Source organism: Mastacembelus armatus, chromosome 14 (genome assembly GCF_900324485.2).
Source record: "Mastacembelus armatus chromosome 14, fMasArm1.2, whole genome shotgun sequence".
In the NCBI taxonomy this organism is placed as follows: domain Eukaryota; kingdom Metazoa; phylum Chordata; class Actinopteri; order Synbranchiformes; family Mastacembelidae; genus Mastacembelus; species Mastacembelus armatus.
In genome coordinates this window covers 23,604,191-23,623,484 of record NC_046646.1, presented here as the reverse complement: position 1 = coordinate 23,623,484, position 19,294 = coordinate 23,604,191, and the positions used below count along the sequence as shown (strand labels likewise).

General features: G+C 43.9%; 1 protein-coding gene across 1 annotated transcript; it reads left to right on the top strand.

Annotated features, from left to right (window-relative positions):
- Nucleotides 1-172: 172 nt before the first annotated feature.
- rars1 (arginyl-tRNA synthetase 1) lies at nt 173-19,163 on the top strand. Its single transcript, XM_026327919.1, has 15 exons — nt 173-329; nt 1,655-1,789; nt 2,302-2,490; nt 2,791-2,899; nt 3,220-3,320; nt 3,753-3,874; nt 4,835-4,955; nt 5,363-5,492; nt 5,698-5,802; nt 6,330-6,508; nt 7,980-8,089; nt 11,497-11,602; nt 15,046-15,218; nt 16,756-17,003; nt 18,866-19,163. Exons 1-15 carry the CDS (start codon nt 285-287, stop codon nt 18,973-18,975), a joined length of 1,983 nt encoding a protein of 660 aa, XP_026183704.1. The 5' UTR covers nt 173-284; the 3' UTR covers nt 18,976-19,163.
- The last annotated feature ends 131 nt before the right edge of the window (nt 19,164-19,294 follow it).

The following is a 19,294-nucleotide window of genomic DNA, read 5'->3' as shown; positions in this document are numbered from 1 at the left end:
TCAGGCCTCTGTACTTTGTACTTACCTTTTCTTAATTATGATTATTATTATTATTGGTGTTATTATTTCATCATTATTTATTACTGGAATCGGACACTACACTGACCTACTCCAGGTGGCGCTGTTTCATGGCCATAAATACAAAGAAGAAGAAACGGCTGACGTAACCAGCACCGGAAGTACATTAGGAAGTTGTGAACTTTCTTGTTCCTGTCGCTGAGTTTGTTTCATCAGCCACGAGATTCCACGTCGACCGAGGATTTTTTCTCCAGTGTTTCAGTGACATGGGAGACCCGGTAACCGAGTACACAGCCCGGCTGCAACAACAGGTCAGCGGTTGGTGGGAGAAGTGGCTAATGTTAGCATGGATGCTAAATTCGTGTAGGACCCCCGGTGTCCGTCAGTTAGCTACAGCCGGTCTGAACTTCGTTAGACAAACATTCAATTTACACATTTTCTGCTTTTCAGTTAAAGACGGTAGGTTAGCCAACAAAACCAATAATAAATTCCGACTAGGATGGCATCCCTGGTGAATTCGGCAAACCAGTCTTACAACAGAAAAAGCATAACATGTAAAGTTTTGTACTTTTTTCCTGCAAATTCTGTGTAAATGCAGTTCATTGACAGTAACGTTGACATTAACGACAAACGTTTGTGGCTGTCAAGCTGTTCTCTAATAAAACACATTTGTGTTGGTTTGATCGGTGTCTGGTTTCTGCCGAATTTACCAGAGTCTTTCATGGATTTGTGCAATGTGCAAAAAAATGCTGTTCAAGATAAACCAGAGTGTCGACAGTCAAAACATTTCACAATGAGCGGATTATTTTAATGGAGTCTTGTTTCCGTAAATTTCTTATTACTAAAAAATTTGTACTGATGTTAAAATAGAGTCCACCTTTTATCAACGCTGTTAATTAAATATATTGATAATATGTGTGTTTCTGATAAAGTCATCCTTAGTAAAATATTATTTAACAACTGTCAGTGTTGGGGTCTTTGGGGAATTAGATGATTAATCAAATGCTTTGAGCTGAAGTTTTAATAAGAGATTGTTTTTAGTGATTTTTAAAAAGCCTCATATATGACAGAGAAAAGCAGTTTGGGGAGAGTGGGACTGATTTTTACTTTAAAAATGATCAAAATTATGACACTTCATTTAAAAATGAACAGGCAGGATGTTGGGAATCCACATTTTAATTCTAACTTCTGTCAAACCAAGTAAATAAACACATAATACAGCAAAAAATAATGTAACCAACAAACTAAAATTTGCAGTTTGCAATCTTGAATATTTGCTGCGTCATGATAACAAGAAGCTTTTGGTTTCTTTTTGGTTTGTGTAGTTTTATGGTTTCGTTTCTGATATGTTGCACACCATTTGTTCCTCCTCACCCACACCAACTATCCTCATGTCCTCCTTCACTACATCCAAGAACCTCCTCTTTGGTCTTCCTCTAGGCCTCCTTCCTGGCAGCTCTAACCTCAGCATCCTTTTACCAATGTAAAGATGTTTATCCGCTAAGTTTTTATATATTTCTGTGATTTGGGGACTAATGTTGGTGAAACCACAGATGTGCAGACAACTGTCACTGGATCTTGGGCATCTTGGTTTAATGTGACACTATCTTTCTATTTTTTAAATTTTTTTTTCCAGGAGCAGGAGATCCAGCGTCTCTCTGCGGAGGTCCAGAGTCTAAAGAACCCCCAGAGCCTGAGTCCGTCTCCACGTCTGGAGGAGCTACGGGAGGAAAACGCCAGACTGAAATATCGCCTCAACATCCTGAAGAGAGTGAGTGATGCCACAGACGCGTAGCAGCAGATGTCATGTGAGACATTGCAGCTGTTCACTGATCTCTACTTTCTGTTTAGTGGATCAAAAATTACACATAACAGCTGAGTAAGGCTTTTATCTGGATGTACCAGCATTCTGTTAACTCTTTCTCTAAAAGTTGACGCTGAGATAAAATATGATTAAAAAAATACGATCGCACTTCCTCCAGGAATTAGTTGTTGCATCTGCATCAGAAACAGACCAGGGCTCGTATTGATCGGGCGTCTCGGAGCAGAAAATCTGAGAAGTCTCTGAGCTGAGAAGTCGCCCCCAGCTGGAGCTGTGGTATTTTAGCAGGACCTGAACCTCTGGTTGTTATTTAAATATAAAGGTTATTTGGTTCTCCTCCTCCTATTTTTAAAAAAATGTTTTTAAACCTTTTTGCTGCTGAAGCCACAGGACTGCTCTGTGTTTTCACTCTGCTGCTGCTTCACGTGTCCTGGTTTCAGTTTGGTGTGTTGTGTCCTCAGAGTCTGGAGGAGGAGCGGACTCACTGCACTAAATCCATGATGAACATCAACCAGCGGCTTCAGGAGATTTTCGGCGAAGCCATCCGGGCTTCCTGCCCCGACCTGGACAACCCTCCTCTGGCCGTCACGCCCAACCAGCAGCCCAAGTTCGGAGACTACCAGTGTAACAGCGCCATGGCCATGGCCCAGGTTCGGCTGCTCCGCCGTCAGTCGCTCTTAGACTGCACTTATATGAACATTTCATTTCTTACATTAGACTTTAAGTTGTCTTCACCTCTGTTAAATAAGTAAGATGTAAGATTGAAGGTCTGAAGATTTTACCAAGGGTAAGTCCAGTAATAAAACCTAGTTTTTGTTAGTTTTTGTAAACTGGGTCATTGTTTGGCTGTTCGAAGGCTTTTTGTCACAGTGATGTGAAATTATTACGCTTCAATCGGTTCATTTAACAGATTTTTCATCCGGACTGTTTTTGACTCCATCGTGTTGCAGATGCTGAAAACACAGGGAGTCAAAGCCAACCCGCGGGAAATCGCACAGAAAATTATCCAGAACCTTCCAGACAACGAACTCATCCAGAAAACTGAAATCGCTGGACCAGGTATCAGAGCACGACACCGGCTTGTGATTTTTCTCTGGTGCTGGGAAACGTTTGGATCCAACACTGCACAGATTCACTAACCCTCGAGTTTCAAACAGAATAGAATATTTTTTGGGCCGACATCAGTTTTATTCCAAACATCTTAGACAGTTCAGTGTTATGGAATATAAAATATGGAAATGCAGTGAATGCCGAACTAAATGTCACAGTTTTGTAAAACTGCAGAGTTCATGAAGTGATCAGACTCACTGGAGGAGAAAATAAAGTCCAGTGTCTGTGTCCTCTGTCTCATCGTGTCTCGGTTTCTTTGCTGTCTTCAGGGTTCATCAACATCCACCTGAAGAGGATGTTTGTGTCCAAACTGTTGACTAACCTGCTCATCAACGGCGTTCAGCCTCCCCCACTGGCGTCCAGGAAGAAGGTGGGTCACAGTCCCACATGCGGCATGAGTTTTATCACTCTGCATAGTCAGACGTGTTCTGGTTTTCGGAGAGTATTACTGCACATCACAAATCCTGCATTCAAACCCTACTTTAGTAAAAGTATCTAAGTATTACCAGCAAAATGTCCATGTCAGTGTTTTACTTTTATATCTGATGTTTCTGGATGAATATTCATTAATGCATTAATGCACGTGTTGAACTGTACTGCAGTATTTGTTTCAGATTGGACCAGTTTGAAGTACTTTATAAACTGTGGGTACCTGCTGTTAATGCTTGAGAATAAAATTGTTCCTGGTTTACTGGGGACATATGTTGGTCTGTGTCTGTGTCTGTGTCTGTGTCTGTGTCTGTGTCTGTGTCTGTGTCTGTGTCTGTGTCTGTGTCTGTGTCTGTGTCTGTGTTGGGAGCAGGTGGTGGTGGACTTCTCCTCGCCCAACATTGCCAAAGAGATGCACGTGGGTCACCTGCGCTCCACCATCATCGGAGACAGCATGTGTCGCCTGTTTGAGTTTCTGGGCTACGACGTTCTCAGGTCAGGTTGTTTTTTGTTTTTATTTTGCTGCGTTCACAGGATCTTGGCGTGATGCCGTCAGTGTAGATAAAGGTGTAACCATGGTAACTCCGCACCACAGAAACAGATAAAGGTGTAACCATGGTAACTCCGCACCACAGAAACAGATAAAGGTGTAACCATGGTAACTCCGCACCACAGAAACAGATAAAGGTGTAACCATGGTAACTCCACACCACAGAAACAGATAAAGGTGTAACCATGGTAACTATGCACCACAAAGATGGATGTGTGTAACCATGGTAACTGTGCACCATAAAGATGGATAAGTGTGTAGCCATGGTAACTGTGCACCACAAAGCAACATGAACAGCACAGGATTGAAAACAGTAACTAGACTAAATTATTTTGTTTGTTTACTAAAACTCACCAAAAAAACCATAATTTAGACTAAAACTAATAAACATTATCCTTAAGAGCCTGACTCTAATAGACCAGAGCTACCAGTCAGTGAGATCGTGCCTCTACAGGAATTGTTTTTAGCTGCTCTTTTGTGTACAGGCTCTGAAACTGCCTTGTATTTTATCTTTACTGTTGTCTTTATTATCTCACCAATGGGCCTCTCAGAGTAGTTTGTACAGCACTGGTGGTTTTAAATGTGTCCTATAAAATGTAGCTCGATGATGCTAACAGTTAGCTTGTCATACACTTAGCGTCCGTGAAGTCAGTAATATCTGCAGTAAATTTGATGGGGATCTGGTAATCAGTGTTCAGGAAGACTCATTTTGGATCTTCATGTTGAAGGTTGAACCTCTGACATTATCGTGGTGTTTATACTCAGGTGGTTTTCCCTGTCCAGACCAGACGTCATGATAACCTGGACAGTAACTGGGTGGATGGATTGCCAGGCATCTCTCTGGTCTGCCTTCTCTGTTGTTTCATTTGGCTTTTTTTTTTTGTTTGTTTTTTTTTTATTTGTAGGCTGAACCACGTGGGAGACTGGGGCACCCAGTTCGGGATGCTGATCGCCCACCTGCAGGATAAGTTTCCAGACTACCTGACCGTCTCCCCGCCCATTGGAGACCTGCAGGCCTTCTACAAGGTCAGTCCTGTTTTCCACTGCTGCTCACCGTCCGAATCCACAGCATCTGTGAAATAACACACTCTAACATGACCTTATGTTACACATCTGCACATGGCTGCTTCTCTCACCTGTGTACTGTAGCAGCTGTAGTAAGAAACACCTCAGTGTAACAACGTTTCTGCTGTGTGATATTTGATGTCCTGACTTTGCATTTCAAATGTTGTTTCATTAACCGTTTCCATCTATAAGTTAAATCGCCGGAACAAACGGTTTATAGACACTGTATGTGCAGAAAAACACACCGATATGAGAATTTCTGTTCATTTAGGACATAAGGATGTTATTATTTTTGTTTACACACCTCATTTACTGCTCTCATCATCCGCCCTCCTCGTTTGGTTTTCTTTCCCTCCTCCCTCCATCAGGAGTCAAAGAAGCGATTTGACGAGGAGGAGGACTTTAAGAGACGAGCGTATCAGTGTGTTGTCAGGCTGCAGAGCAAAGAACCGGACTTCATCAAAGCCTGGAACCTGATCTGTGATGTTTCCAGGAAAGGTAGACTCGCACTGAAACACACAAAACTGTCGTCAGTGAACTTTGTACGGAGCCGACTTTGATGTGTTGCTGAGAGTTTCATTAGCAGAAGCCCTGATTCAAAGCTATTGAGATGAAAAGCTTAAATCATTAATGTGAAATTAATTCTGTTCGTTAAATTCAATCCGTTTTTTCTTTTTTTTTTTTTGGGCACATGTGTTTTCAGAGTTTCAGAAGGTTTACGACTGCCTGGACATCCAGATCATCGAGAGAGGAGAGTCCTACTACCAGGACATGATGACGGAGGCGGTGAAGGAGTTTGAGGAGAGAGGTCGGTGTTTGGCAGGTCAAAGGTTACGGCAAAGCTGGACACACATTTTAAAGCAGCTGATAGAAGAGAAGTTTTTTTTTTTTTTTTTAGTAGTTTCACAGGACAATGAAAGACAGACTCAGGACTCTGTGTGATATTAAATCTGTCTTCAGGTGCTAATGTGAAAATATCTGTAAATCCCCAATATTTATTTTTTGCCAGGCTTTGTTTGTAGTCTGCAGCCACATGATGCCACCACCAGGGGGCAGTAGTGTCTCATAAATATCTTGTCAAATCCTAATTGCCCCTCTAGTTTTTTCTAATCTCTATTTGGGGTTGTCTAATTTCCTTTTTACTCTCAATTCCCTTTTTTTCTGCACTTTCTTCTTGATTGTCGCCTCTTTCTCCTTTTCCTTCCAATCACACTCACATTATTAGTCTCTCCTTCTCTAATAACCACATTTTTTAATCATTCTTATCTCTCATTTCTTTCCCACTTGCCCCCCCCCGCCCTCTTCCCTGTGGAACCTCCTCATCCGTCTCCTCAGGCCTGGTGCAGCAGGACGAGGGTCGTAAGATCGTGTTCGCCCCGGGTCAGCCCATCCCCCTCACCGTCGTCAAGTCGGACGGCGGGTACACCTACGACACGTCGGACCTCGCAGCTCTACGTCAGCGACTCTTTGAGGAGAAAGCCGACGTCATCATCTACGTCACGGACAGCGGACAGGTGGGTGGAGTCGGGATGAGCCGGACGTAAAAGCTGAGAAATAAAAGGCAAAGGGAAGAATAAACTGTCACTAAGATGAAAAATCTATGAAGAGCTGATTTCTTCTCTGGTATCATGACACATTCCTGACAGTTCAGGAGGAGAAGGTGAGTCACTGTCTGGTTTTGTAGAAGCACAGACCTGCCCCTCAGTTAACGCTGCAAGACTTTTTCCTTGGGAGATATAAATATTTCCAGACTAATACTAAGAATTGATGACTATAATTAGTCAGTCCAAAGGACGTGGTTTGGTGTTTCCTACACGGGCGCAGACGGCTTTAAAATGTTATGTGGGTTGTTAAGGGGGCGGGATGGGCTCAGCGTCTGTAGTCTCACTGGGTCTAAAGCTCCATCTGAGGAAAGTTAATTAGCCAAGAGCAACATGAGGCAACCTGTTGGAAGGACAGAGAGCAGAGTGACGGCTGGTTCCTGCATCGCTTACTCTGAAACTCACAGAATCTAAACATCTACTGTGTCCAGGTGAAGTTATCTAGATGGTGGGTCAGGGGTCAGGGCAGCTGGACTTCTTGTAGTCGAAACCTTTCAACACTCATCCCACTGGCTTCTTCAGTCGACTTCTGTTGGTTCCAGACCTCAGATTTATCCTTCAGGTTTCACTTCACATCTGGCCTCAGCAGGCTCGTTAGGTGGACTGGGTTGTTGGGATCTAACTGTCGACTCGTGACCCACAAACTGGGTCTAGATCTGTCCTCACTGAAAGATGGTAAACTACAGCCTGGTAGATCTGAGACAGGTTGTGCCCCCCACAGGTTTTTCTTCTTGGACCTGTCCGTCAAACCATCTATTGTCTCTGTCCAAAACATGTACATCAGTCTTCAAATGAGTGTCCTTTGTCCTTTGATTGAGGGTGGGTTCTCTTCTGACTCTGTCATTATCATTAAGTTGACGTTTGTTGAATTTATAGATCGGTTTCAGCTCAAATATGACAGATATGTGTGTGTCTGTATTGACATCAGCAGCAGAGGGTGAGGTGACAGACTGTTAGCCACTTTAATATCAAAGACTTGTGCTTCTTTTAATTAAATCGCTGCCTGTAATTACCCTGTTCCTCAACTTCCCTGTTCAGGGAGGGCTGTTGTGTTTTGCTGCAAAGCTGCTCCTCTGCGTGTCGGCGTCCTTGGTGGGTGTCATAAACAGACCCCGCCTGCAGTTCACGGCACCAGGAGGAAAACCTCTGCTGCGTGGAGCCACTTTAAGGCTGCAAATGATGGCGGCCCACAGATATGTGCTGTGAGAAATATGAAAGCTGTTTGATGAAGCTCCTTCAAGAGGAAACATCCGGCCGTCAAATCGCAGAACAAGTCAGACTCGTCGGACTGGGCCTTGATATCAGGCGGATGATGTGTAGGCGGCCCTGTTGATTTGGTCTCACTGGTGTGTGTGTGTGTGTGTGTGTGTGTTTTCTCTTTCAGGGCACACACTTTCAGGTGGTGTTTGCTGCGGCTCAGATGATTGGCTGGTACGATCCCCAGGTGACCAGGGTGGAGCACGCAGGCTTTGGAGTGGTGCTGGGGGAGGACAAGTGAGTGGACAACACAGAGCTGCCTCTGTGTCCAGACTGTGACCTGTGACCTTTCACCTCTCACCCACATAAACACTAAGCAGCTCAGCGTGGCTGCTAAAGATGAGACTCCAGAGCTTTATGAGCAGACCTGAGAGCAGCCATCGTTACTAACTGGGTTCGCTAATGCTAATGTTAGCAGTGTAGTACTTCCTGTCTCAGTTTACATAGGAGGGAGTGGAAGAGTCACATGACTGATACCTGGCGGTCGTGGGTTAAATATGACACAAACTGAATCACAAATCTTTGCGTGTCAACTAGTAATGAGGTACTTGTACTTTACTTGAGTATTTGCATTTTATACTATGTTATACTTCTACTACAGATATTGTACTTTTTACTGCACTCCATGTGTCTGACAGCTGCAGTTACTTTTCCATCCCCTCCCTGTCCAGGTAAAACCTCAAACATGTGAGTTACTCACGGTTTATAAAGTACTTCAACCTGGTCTGATGCAGTAAACTTCAACATACACACTGATGCAGCAGGAATATTCATCCAGAACCATCAGGTATAACAGGAAAACACTGACAGGGACCAGTTTACTGCACAATGAGTACTTTTACTTTGATTTTACTAATAATACTTAGATGCTTTTTGTTAAGTATGATTTTAATGCAGGATTTCTACTTGTTTTGGAGTATTTTTCTCAGTGAGGTACTACTGCTGTTACTGCAGTATAGGATCTTCTTCCACTGTTTCCACCCCTGGTAGAAATTGGATCAAACCTCTAGACTAGAGGTAAAAATATGAGGTTTACTTAGTTCTATGTGCTTGAATTACTTCTGGGACAGATGCAGCAAAGGCTTGGAGTGTTTTCATTTGTGACCTTCAGAGGGTTTGATGTGTTTGGTTTATTTTTATGCTATGGACAAGACCAGGCTTTACTTCTTGGCTTTAGCGTCATACAAACAAATACTGAAGTGCTATCACAAACCTATTTCCCAGATTGTCCTAAAATAAGGCCACTCCAGTCTTACCGAGTGCTCTGCAGGAGAGGGTTGTGTCCTCGTGCAGAATAATAACAGTTTAGCACATTTCCAAATCACCTTCATCAGAGCTGCAACAAAGACAAGCAGCTCCTCTCCACCGCCGCACCGTAATCATCTGTACGTCCTTCACTGCAGCTTTATCACCTCTGCTTCATGTTTTATTACATTTATTATCACACATAAAAGCTGAATTTTACTACACAACTGCATTGAGAAATAAAAAAGATAGATACATCTGCTCCTTCACAAACAGCGGAGTCGATGTTTGAACTACCAACGCAGTTACACAAGAATACAGAGCCGTTATTTCTCAGCATGTGAAGAGACGAAGGCAACAGAAAAGTTCAGCAGCAGGTGGACAACAGTAATTAAAAGTTTGACAACAACAACCCTGGATAGACTTTCAGCTCACTTTCAGCTCGGACTAGCTACATTTTTCATTTTCTGATACCGACTGATGATTTTCTGCTGGTGCACAGATTAGTTCCTGTGCAAAGTAGTCTTTGGACACACGTAAGTGTGTGCAGAATCCTGCCCTCCTCAGGGCCCTGAGTAGCTGCAGACAAAGACTAATGGTTGAATTAAACTAGTGAACAATACAACATTAACGGCACCGAATTGCAGCTTTAAGTTGAGTTTGTTTAAATCGCTACAGAAAGAACCATGCTGGAGATACAGACCTTTCATCAGTGTCTATAGCGCAGGGAATCAGAAGTTACTGGGCAGTTTTCTGCTAAATGTTTCTCAGGCAGCTGTTTGTTGTTGCTTGAGTCTCTCCAGTCAGACTGAGGAGGACTTGTCAGTCATTGGGGGGGGGGGTGAAGAGCTCGCCAGGCAAGTGACGAAGATAATGAGACTGGAAAAAGAAAAGGAGCAGATCAGAGGAGTTTAGGTTTTATGGGAAAACATCATACATGTAATAATAAAAATAGAGGAAAAAATGATTGGGCCTAAAATTGAACCTTGGGGGACCCCCACATGTTATCAGGGCCAAAGATAAGACACTGTAACCTCTGAAAATGAAAAACTTATTAGTAGTCTGCAAACCTTGGTTAGACACACATCAACTCACACCGGGATCCGTGTGGTAAAATGAGAAAGAAGGTTTCAGTATGAGTTGGTGATTAGACAAACGGGGACCGAGCTTCCATAGGCTGATTTTTCTTCCCTTTTGGCAGGAAACCAGTCTGAAGTTATTGTAGACAGAGCGATTAGGGGCCAGGTTTTATGAGAATATGCTGTAAGAAGGGAAGTGGTCATTATATCGAATAGACCGGGCCAACCACATCCCAAACTACTACTAAAAATTTAGAGGGCATGGTATCTGCTGAAGTGGAGGAGGGTTTCAGGTGGGAGCACAGCGGCTGCTAGTTTGGAGAAATTGTGTGAAATGGCTGAAAAACGGACAATTGGAGCAGATGATGTGTTTGAAGGAAAAAGGTTAGAAATGTTGGACCTGACATCAGTTTTGTGAGTGAAAGTTTCTAAAAACTATGAAAAGCTGGTGTGTTATAAAGGGCTTTGGGACAATGCTTATTAGTGGTAATTTAAGTCTCTACACCAGTTTCTTCATCTACATTTGTTTTCTTCCTCGTCTGGTTTTTCTTTTCTTGCATTTTCTCCTCCTCCTCATTCTTCTTTTCATTCCAAACCAAAAACACATCACTGGTTGTAAATCAGAGTTAAAAACTACCAGGATATAAACACTTCCAGGTTGGACGTTTTATATGTTTTACTGCCATAATCCCAGTTGTTGTTGTTGTATTTCGTTTGTGTGTCTGTCTTATTTATTTCCTTTTCTAGTGAGCAGTGATTACAACATGGCTGATACGTGAACAGGCTCTATAATTTGAGCTCTATCTGTCACGCTGTTGTTTTTCCTAATCAATCGTCCAGAGAAGAAGAGCTGAGCTCAGGCGGGGGGCTGACATCACGCGTCGCAGAGGCCATAACTAAGTGCTGCTAACCGCCCCTTAGTAACCTGAGGGGGTGTAAATTGGCCCCATAATGCCTGCACTACTCCAAACTGCATTAGAAATTTATCATGCTGTTTTCATAATCGCTCATCCAGACAATAAGAGCTTAACGCAGCCACGGGGGGGGGGGGGCTGTTATAGCTACCAGTAAACCGGGAAGAAAGAGGGGGTGTTATTAAATTGTTGGCTCATATTCTGCTTGTAATGCTCATCTGATTTGCTTGATTGTATAAATGTATTGGCCCAAGGCGTCTGCAGGCAGGAAGAATCCAATAGTTCGTTGTCGTGATAATTATTGCCCACAGAAGTCAAAGCTCAGTACCTGCTGGAAGGTTCTTTGTGGGATGTTGGGACGTGTGAAACTCACACCGGACGTTTGCTTCTCGTCTTTCCTGTTTAGGAAGAAGTTTAAGACCCGGTCTGGAGACACGGTGAGACTGATGGACCTGCTGGAGGAAGGACTGAAGAGGTCCATGGACAAGCTGAAAGACAAGGAGAGGGACAAGGTGAGACAGTCTTCGTTATCTTAGCAGGTGTGTCCTGAACGTCACAGCAAGACACATGAAGCTTTTATTAAAGGTGACTTTAGTGAAGTGCAAAGCCCCAAATACAGACCCACTGACTGAAAACATAGAAAACACGGAGACTTTTCTCAGCACGCTCAGATTTAACGTAGGGAAAAATGAAGTTCAGGACAGAATCAACAAAGAAATAGAGTAAACAAACGTAGCATCTTAAGGCTTTATTAGCCTGTGATGAATGTTCTGGTGAAGCATTCTGGGTGTTTTATTTCTGCTATTTCACATTAAACCATGTGTGGGAAGTCTGTCTTTAAAATAAGTGCTAGAACTTTATGCCAGACACCATCTCTGTTCCAGTCGAATCTTGCAGATGATTTCAGGTTGAACTGGAATGATTTTATATCCATAATTTGCCTTGAATGGTTCATCTTTGACAAGCAGCTGAACTGTCCAGCGAGGACTTCATTCCTTCCACATTCATCTCACCCCTATTTTACAGTAATGACCGTCCCTCTGCACAGTCGCCAGTAATTCCTCTCGCTCCCGTCCTGCACGAGTCCGAGCCAAACTCCTGAGCTTTCTGATCACATGTGGACACGACTAAAACCAGAACCACCACCACACGTTTTTCTTGACAAGTTTCTCGTGGTGACTGTGTGGTGCAGTGTATTTTCCATAGATTATAAAAGAAACATCTGGACAGTGAAGGAAACTTTAGAGAATCACTTTTTTTAAAACTTCCTTGCTGTTTGTTTTGTTGCTTTAGCTTCTCAGCTGAAGTCATCTCTCCCTGGCATTAGTTCATCAAACCATCTCTCAGATGTTTGATAGTGTGTGAGGTTTCCTCATCTGGAGGATGGACCTGCTCAGCTGGACCTTGTTAGATAAAGTGTGTTTGTGATTGTTTGTTATTCTCCCGATTCAACCCAGAAAATATCTGCTACAAGACTTTGAGCTGTCGTCTTCCTTTCGCTCCACACACCAAACTCTCACTGCCCTGATGCTGCTGAGCTTCTATGTGCAATTAAACTTGCATGGGGATAAAAAATGAGAACAAAACAACAGAACCTGACCTGGTTTAGGTATCATCTGGAGCACAAGGTGCAGTGTAAACAGTCGCTGACTTCCAGTTGAACTGCAATGATTTTTAATGCTGAGGAAGTTGCAGGGGAACTGGTGCCAGCACAGTTTCCCTGCAGGCCCTTCTGGCCCGGCGCTCTTCTCTGTGCCTGGGTCGGTGCCCACGTCTACCATCTGCTAACCCTGCCTCATTAAAACACGCCCCACCACGGCCTCCGTGAGCCTCAGCTTGCACCACTAAAGTTTGTTCTCTCCGTTTGTCTTGTATCAGGCTCTGCTCGGCTTTGTTTTCTTGCCTTTTATATCCTGTTGTGTTGGGCTCTGTCCTGACGCGTCACTGGTGCTTTAACCAAACCTGCAGCAGTCGGTGTGAAAATGAATCGTTGCCAGTTTTGTTTTGGTTACGGTGTTGAATTTATTTTAGCCTTTAGGTAAACCGGCTAATCTGAAGGCCTTATCGTGGTCTCTGCCCTGACAGATCTGTTCATTAAGAAAAAATATATTAAAGTTGGAGGATTTTTTTTAGTAATGATTAAATTTTCTCTTACTGCCCATTTGGAGGCTGTAAAAATTGCCAGTCTCATCATTTAGTTTTTAGTAACTGTTAATGGGTGAACTGCAGACAAAGTATTAAAAATGATCTAGAACATGAGCCGCATGTTTGTTGTTGCCATTCCTCATTAGTTTCTGTTGTGCACATGAAGCCACGTTTTCATGAGCAGTATTTAAATAATTAGTTAACATACTGTGTTGCAGCTGTACGCAGATATAATTGTTCACTGCACAAATGGCAATATAGTAAAACAGTTTTAATAATTAAAATATATTAAAGCTTTAAGACGTGAGACTTTAAAATCCTGTTAAACTGCACCATCAGTAGCTGATGTCCAACTTTGTCATTTAACTTTGCTCTGCAGTTTAAAATGATTAGATTGTGACATCAAACAAAAAAGAAACAAATATTAACAATAATAATAATTTTATATATATTTAATGCTGCTTGTCCTGTGTGTTTCCAAGTTTTTCCTCACTGAAGACACTTCTGTCTCCGTCTGAATCAGACTTTTCTGATGCGTTTGATCGATGAGCATCATCGTTTATTTTCCTCTCTGTCAAACATCTCTCCATCCCGTGCTCTTAATTTGGTTTTGTTGTCTTGAGTAAATCTCGCTAACCTGCATATTAATTGCACAGTTAACATTACAGCAGCCTTGTTATTCACCCCCCGATGAACCGTTTTAATTCAGGTCCCCCCGGTCGTCTGAGTCCACCCCTGCAGTGGCTCTGCAATGGAAACCTCTGGGTCATAACACCTGTGTCCAGTGATCAGTCCAAAACCAGAATACTCCAGAGAGAGTCACTAAAGCTGAGATTTAAGAACCTCTGAGCTCAACAGAAGAAGCTTTTTCAGTTGATAAATGGTCTGAATAATAAAACCAACACCCGTGTGTGTGTGTATCAGAGTGGATATATCCTCTTCCTCTATGAGATCTGTTGTTGTCCAAGAACTATTGAAGTATCAAACGTCTTAGTTCCCATCAGTCTGGTCTCATCCCTGAGCAGAGTGGAACAGGGTCTGACCTGTGCATGAAGCTGTTCTGTATCTCTGACCTGTCATCAATGTGACAGTGTTGGACAGAGGAACAGACTTTGACTGGGGTCCTGGTGTTTTTCCACTGGGCGACTCTGGAGCTGCTCTGTAGGAGACCCCAATAAAATCATTGTTTTCCTCCTGGTTTGATAGAAATCCTGGTGAGCAGTTGTTTCAGGGGAATATTTTGTGAAGATTGATCAATATAGTTTTAGTAGGTTTCCTACGTCGTCATAGCCCAATGTGTTCGAGCCACAGACGTAGCAGAGAGCTGTAGTTATGAGATTTGTTGGCAACAGTTAAAATATTGGCTGAGGTCAAACTTTCCCTTTAAACGCTGGATTATTCAAATTGATCATAGCTGGAAAGCTGGTTATTTCAGACCTGTCAATCATTTTCCTGTCATCTCTGTAAAAGCTCGTCTTTGTTTTCCAATCAAACAATTATCCTAAAATCATAATCCCCCTCCTCACGCTGTTCCACCACGTCACATATGACTTAATAAGTGACTCTAATCTTCGCCTGAGGTCAGCACATTAGATTCATTATTTGGATTAAATTCAACTCACTGCTTTTACAGATGGAAGCGTGAGTTGAAGTGCTGCCTGCAGCAATCACAAGCTGATAAAAGCCACTGAATTATCCCAGTATTTAATGCCTGGGAGAGTCCTGGGGGGAGATGGGGGTGGGGAAGATAGCCAACCTCATGCCTGCCTTTAGTGAATGAAACTTTGCTGAAGATGTTCACTCTTTTTAGGTCCTGACCCCGGAGGAGCTGATTAAAGCCCAGAGAGCCGTCGCTTTCGGCTGCATCAAATACGCCGACCTCTCCCACAACCGCATCAACGACTACGTCTTCTCGTTTGACAAGATGCTGGACGACCGGGGCAACACAGCGGCGTACCTCCTCTACGCCTTCACTCGCATCAGGTGAGAGCTGACGTCACACCTGGACTGTGGGTCCTACTGTCGCAGCTTTTCCACCAAATCCGTTTCTGTAAGTTGAGGTTTAACTGTAATCGGCCGAGACAAAACCTACTCCTATGTGGTGGAGTTTCTGAAGTAAGTGCCTCAAAACAGTGGAGAGGAAACGTCTAAGTTTCTGTCTGTGGTGCTGTCACCAGACCCATATTTATATTTACGTGTCTCTGAACGATGCCTTCGTCTGGACCAAAAAATGTCCCTGAACGCACCACAGACTCCAGCTCTTAGCTTCTGTGCCTGAGAGGAAGTACCTCTCGGTACCAGCAGGGGGCCGTAGTTTGTATTGGTCATTGGCTGACTGTCGTCTTAAGTGTGTGAAAGCAGACAAACAGAACATGATCCAGCAGCTCCTCTCATAAAAGTAAAGGTCAGTGATGATTGGTCTGATGTTTCAGGTGTTGGCCTGAGGTACAAACACTGATCGAGTCGCTCACATACAGTGAAGCAGAAGAAAATATGATGCAGTTCAGTTTTTCTGCTCCACAGAAATATGGATCTCTCCCCCCTCGAGCTTGACTGCTCACTTTAGGACCTTAAAATTGTCCTGAGAGTTAAATTGAGTTCCTCTGACCCCCGCCCCCCCAAATCCACTTTGCCCTATCAGACCACCTCACAACACTGTCAGTATACTTTGATTTCCCGTATCAGATCGGTCTCATTGGCCCTTGTGGGAACTCGTGGCAAAGGATTAGTCTTTGGGCCGTTTCCAGTCAGCCCTTATCTCGTGTATTGAGCGAGCATCTCCTGGCTGCACCGTGCTGCGTCAATCCACTTCCTCTGCAGCTTCACGGGAGGGGTTCTTCGTGGGTGGCAGAGCGCCCAGCAAAGACTGATCTTTGCTCTTTTTATGCGATTTGATCTTCCCGTGTTGGGTCAGTAGAGCAGTCACTGGAGGCAGAGGAGGTGGACACAGATGCTTCATTTCATTAAAATAATATCAGCCCATTGTGGCTCTGAGACTCTACTAAATATCTGAAAACTACTTGATAGTTTCTGGGTCTTTGAGTTGGGTCGATTTCATTATATTCAGTTTGAAAGCATTTTAAACTTTTTTTTTTTTTTTTTTTTTTTAAAGGTCATGTTAAATACATAATGTTCAGCGCCAACTTCCTGTTGTCAGTGTTTTGTTGCCTCTGTGAATGAGGTGTGTTAGATAAATAAGCTGCTCTTCCTTTGTTGTCTTTTTTTATCCCAAACTAATCAACTGTAGTTTCTTTTCATCCCCCATTCTGTGCTGCTGTTTCTTCAGGCTCGTCTTGGTGAATATCAGGTCGATCCTGAGATCCGCTGCACCTTGATCCTCATCTTTGTGCTGTTTACACTTTTGATAACCGGGCAGGAAAAGTCAGGCTTGTGTTTGTCTCCTTTTCTGCTTTGACGATTTGCCTTCATGTTGTGACTTTGCCCTTGAACAGATTGTGGGAACTGTTGAAACACACAGCAGCTCAGTGTGGGAGTATTCTAATGTTATTGCTTCCTGCAGGTCCATAGCTCGTCTGGCCAACATCGATGAGGCCACGCTGAGGAAGGCAGCAGAGACCACGGAGGTGCTCCTGGATCACGAGAAGGAGTGGAAGCTGGGGAAGTGTATCCTGCGCTTCCCTGAGATCCTGCAGAAGATTCTGGACGACCTGCTGCTCCACACACTCTGCGACTACCTGTACGAGCTCGCCACCACCTTCACAGAGTTCTACGACAACTGCTACTGCGTGGAGAAGGACAGGCAGACAGGTAAATCCTTCTGGACTGATGAGGTTTTCTCCACAGATAGGTCAGAGGTCAGGGGCAGTTCTGGCACTGATCCCAGGAACAGGCAGAGACTCGGTCAGTGCAGAAATATTGCAGAAAGGTTAAAGGACACAGGTGTGCATGGTCAGTCGGACTATCCTGAACGATTTCCTCAGGTCTTGGCTGTTCAGTTCAAATTCTCATGTGGAGAAGGAGCTTCTCACATCCTGAACGGTGCAGAGTTTGTAGAGCAAAGGTTCTCAGCTCAGCTTTGCTTTGCCGCAGGATTTTACAAACCTGGGACGATCTGACACAAACCACTCCAGACAGGTGTGCAGGTCATTATCAGTAAGTCCTTCCAGATGCACAGACGTCTCCCCTTCGAGCATTGAGACACTGTCAGACAATGTCGGACACAACAATCCAGTTAGAAACAGCTGGCGACTCTTTTCTTTGTGTCATATTTAAATCGACGTCACCCTCTGACTTTCCCGTGACGTTTTTGTTCCAGCAGTAGAACAGGATTGATGCTAAGGTCTGAAGGGATCAAAGAACACGAGTAGAAACTGTCGTCGTTCTCTCGATAGGACTAACAAAGTGTCAACTTCTCAGCACTGTTGACTTTCCACTTGTTGCTGTTAGCAGTTATCCCTGTCGTGTGCTGAGTGCTAGCACTTCAGGCTTAGAGCTGTTTAATTATGCTAATGCTCAGTTAGCGCTGTGGCAGGTACAGGGACAGAATCGGGGACGTGCTGCGTTCAGGCGAGCACTTGATCCTCTTATCTGCTGTTCCGATGCCTTCTGTTAATGCCTGGTTGTCACACACTTAGGCCAAAAGTATGTGGACACAACTGCGTGCTTGTCAGCTTAATTGAAAATTGATTTTAGAGCATTTAGCAGCAACAGAGCACACTGGATCTGGTTGATTAGCTGACCTGAGGCCCTGTGGGGATGTGGGTTCATCTTGTGAGCCATCCGTCACATGTCGAAGCTAATACATCACCAGGTAATGATGCTTTTAAAGTAGAAATGTCTGCGTGGCTTCTCTTTATTACGTACTTTGACGCATCGGCTTGTTTGTGTAAATTACAAATTCGTTCTGCTGTCTGTCAGTGACCATTGACGTCCGTGCCCCTTTAACGGCCTGTCTGTTCGATGCAGCCTCTGCTGCTCATTACCGACTTAATTTCTATTGGATTTCTGCTTCGTGTAGCGATTTGGCCTGATGGGTGGACGCTGCCTGTGGATGCAGATGTCTAGGTCACTGATGTTCATTTGACGCCGTGTCAGCTGCTGCTCGGCGATGGCAGCATCATTAAACGTGACCTCTGACCTTTTGCTGCTGCGGTCTGCCCGGCCTCTTTCTTTTCAGGTTCCTCTCTCTTCATCCTCTTCACCTCTTTTGTCTTCTTTACTCCCCTGCTGCTGAAAATGTAATGAATTCGCCCAGTTTCCGACGATCTGGCTGACAAGTCCATTTCCAGCTCCACCGCTTCACCAGAGCAGCTACACCTTTTCACCTTTTCAACCTAACCTTTGTTGGTGAAACTACAGAAACCCCCAGTAGTCTGGTGGTATTATACAGAAATAGTCTCCTGGTTATTCTTTCATATCACACCAATAATCCAGTATTTGGATCCAGCAGCTGAGAATGTGCCTTTTCTGCAGAGGGAAGTAGATTTTAACAGTAATACTTTTGTACTGTTACTACAGTAACATTTTAAATGCAGTACTTTTAGAGTTGTGCACTGTGGTATTACTGCAGTAAAGGATCTGATTTCCAGGACTTCGTGTTTCTAATGGAGGACTAAACCCTGGTTCCGAAGAAGCAAAGCAGTCAAAGTGTTTGTGCTCTGTCTGTGCAGGTGAGGTGGTGAAGGTCAACATGTGGAGGATGCTGCTCTGCGAGGCCACAGCCGCCATCATGGCCAAAGGCTTTGACATCCTGGGGCTCAAGCCCGTCCAGAGGATGTGATGTCAGGGAGCCCGCCCGTTTCCGCCTCTGCTCCACAGAGTCCAGGACGGAGGAGGAGGAGCGAAGATGACGATAAAGCTTCTGTGAGTCTCTCTCACTCACGTCACAGCCAAAACTCACTGGACATAACAGTTATTGGATCCACCCTGGGAGGAATAACTTGTTTTTATTAAAGAGCCATTATTATAGCACCTGGTCTGTTGTCAGTCATTTACAAATTATAAAGCGCTGAGTTTAAACTTGTTGTTGCTGTAAGTTAAGAAAAAGCTGCAGGGTTGCCTGTAATGAAGAAATAAATCCAGATGTTGAAGTCACTTCC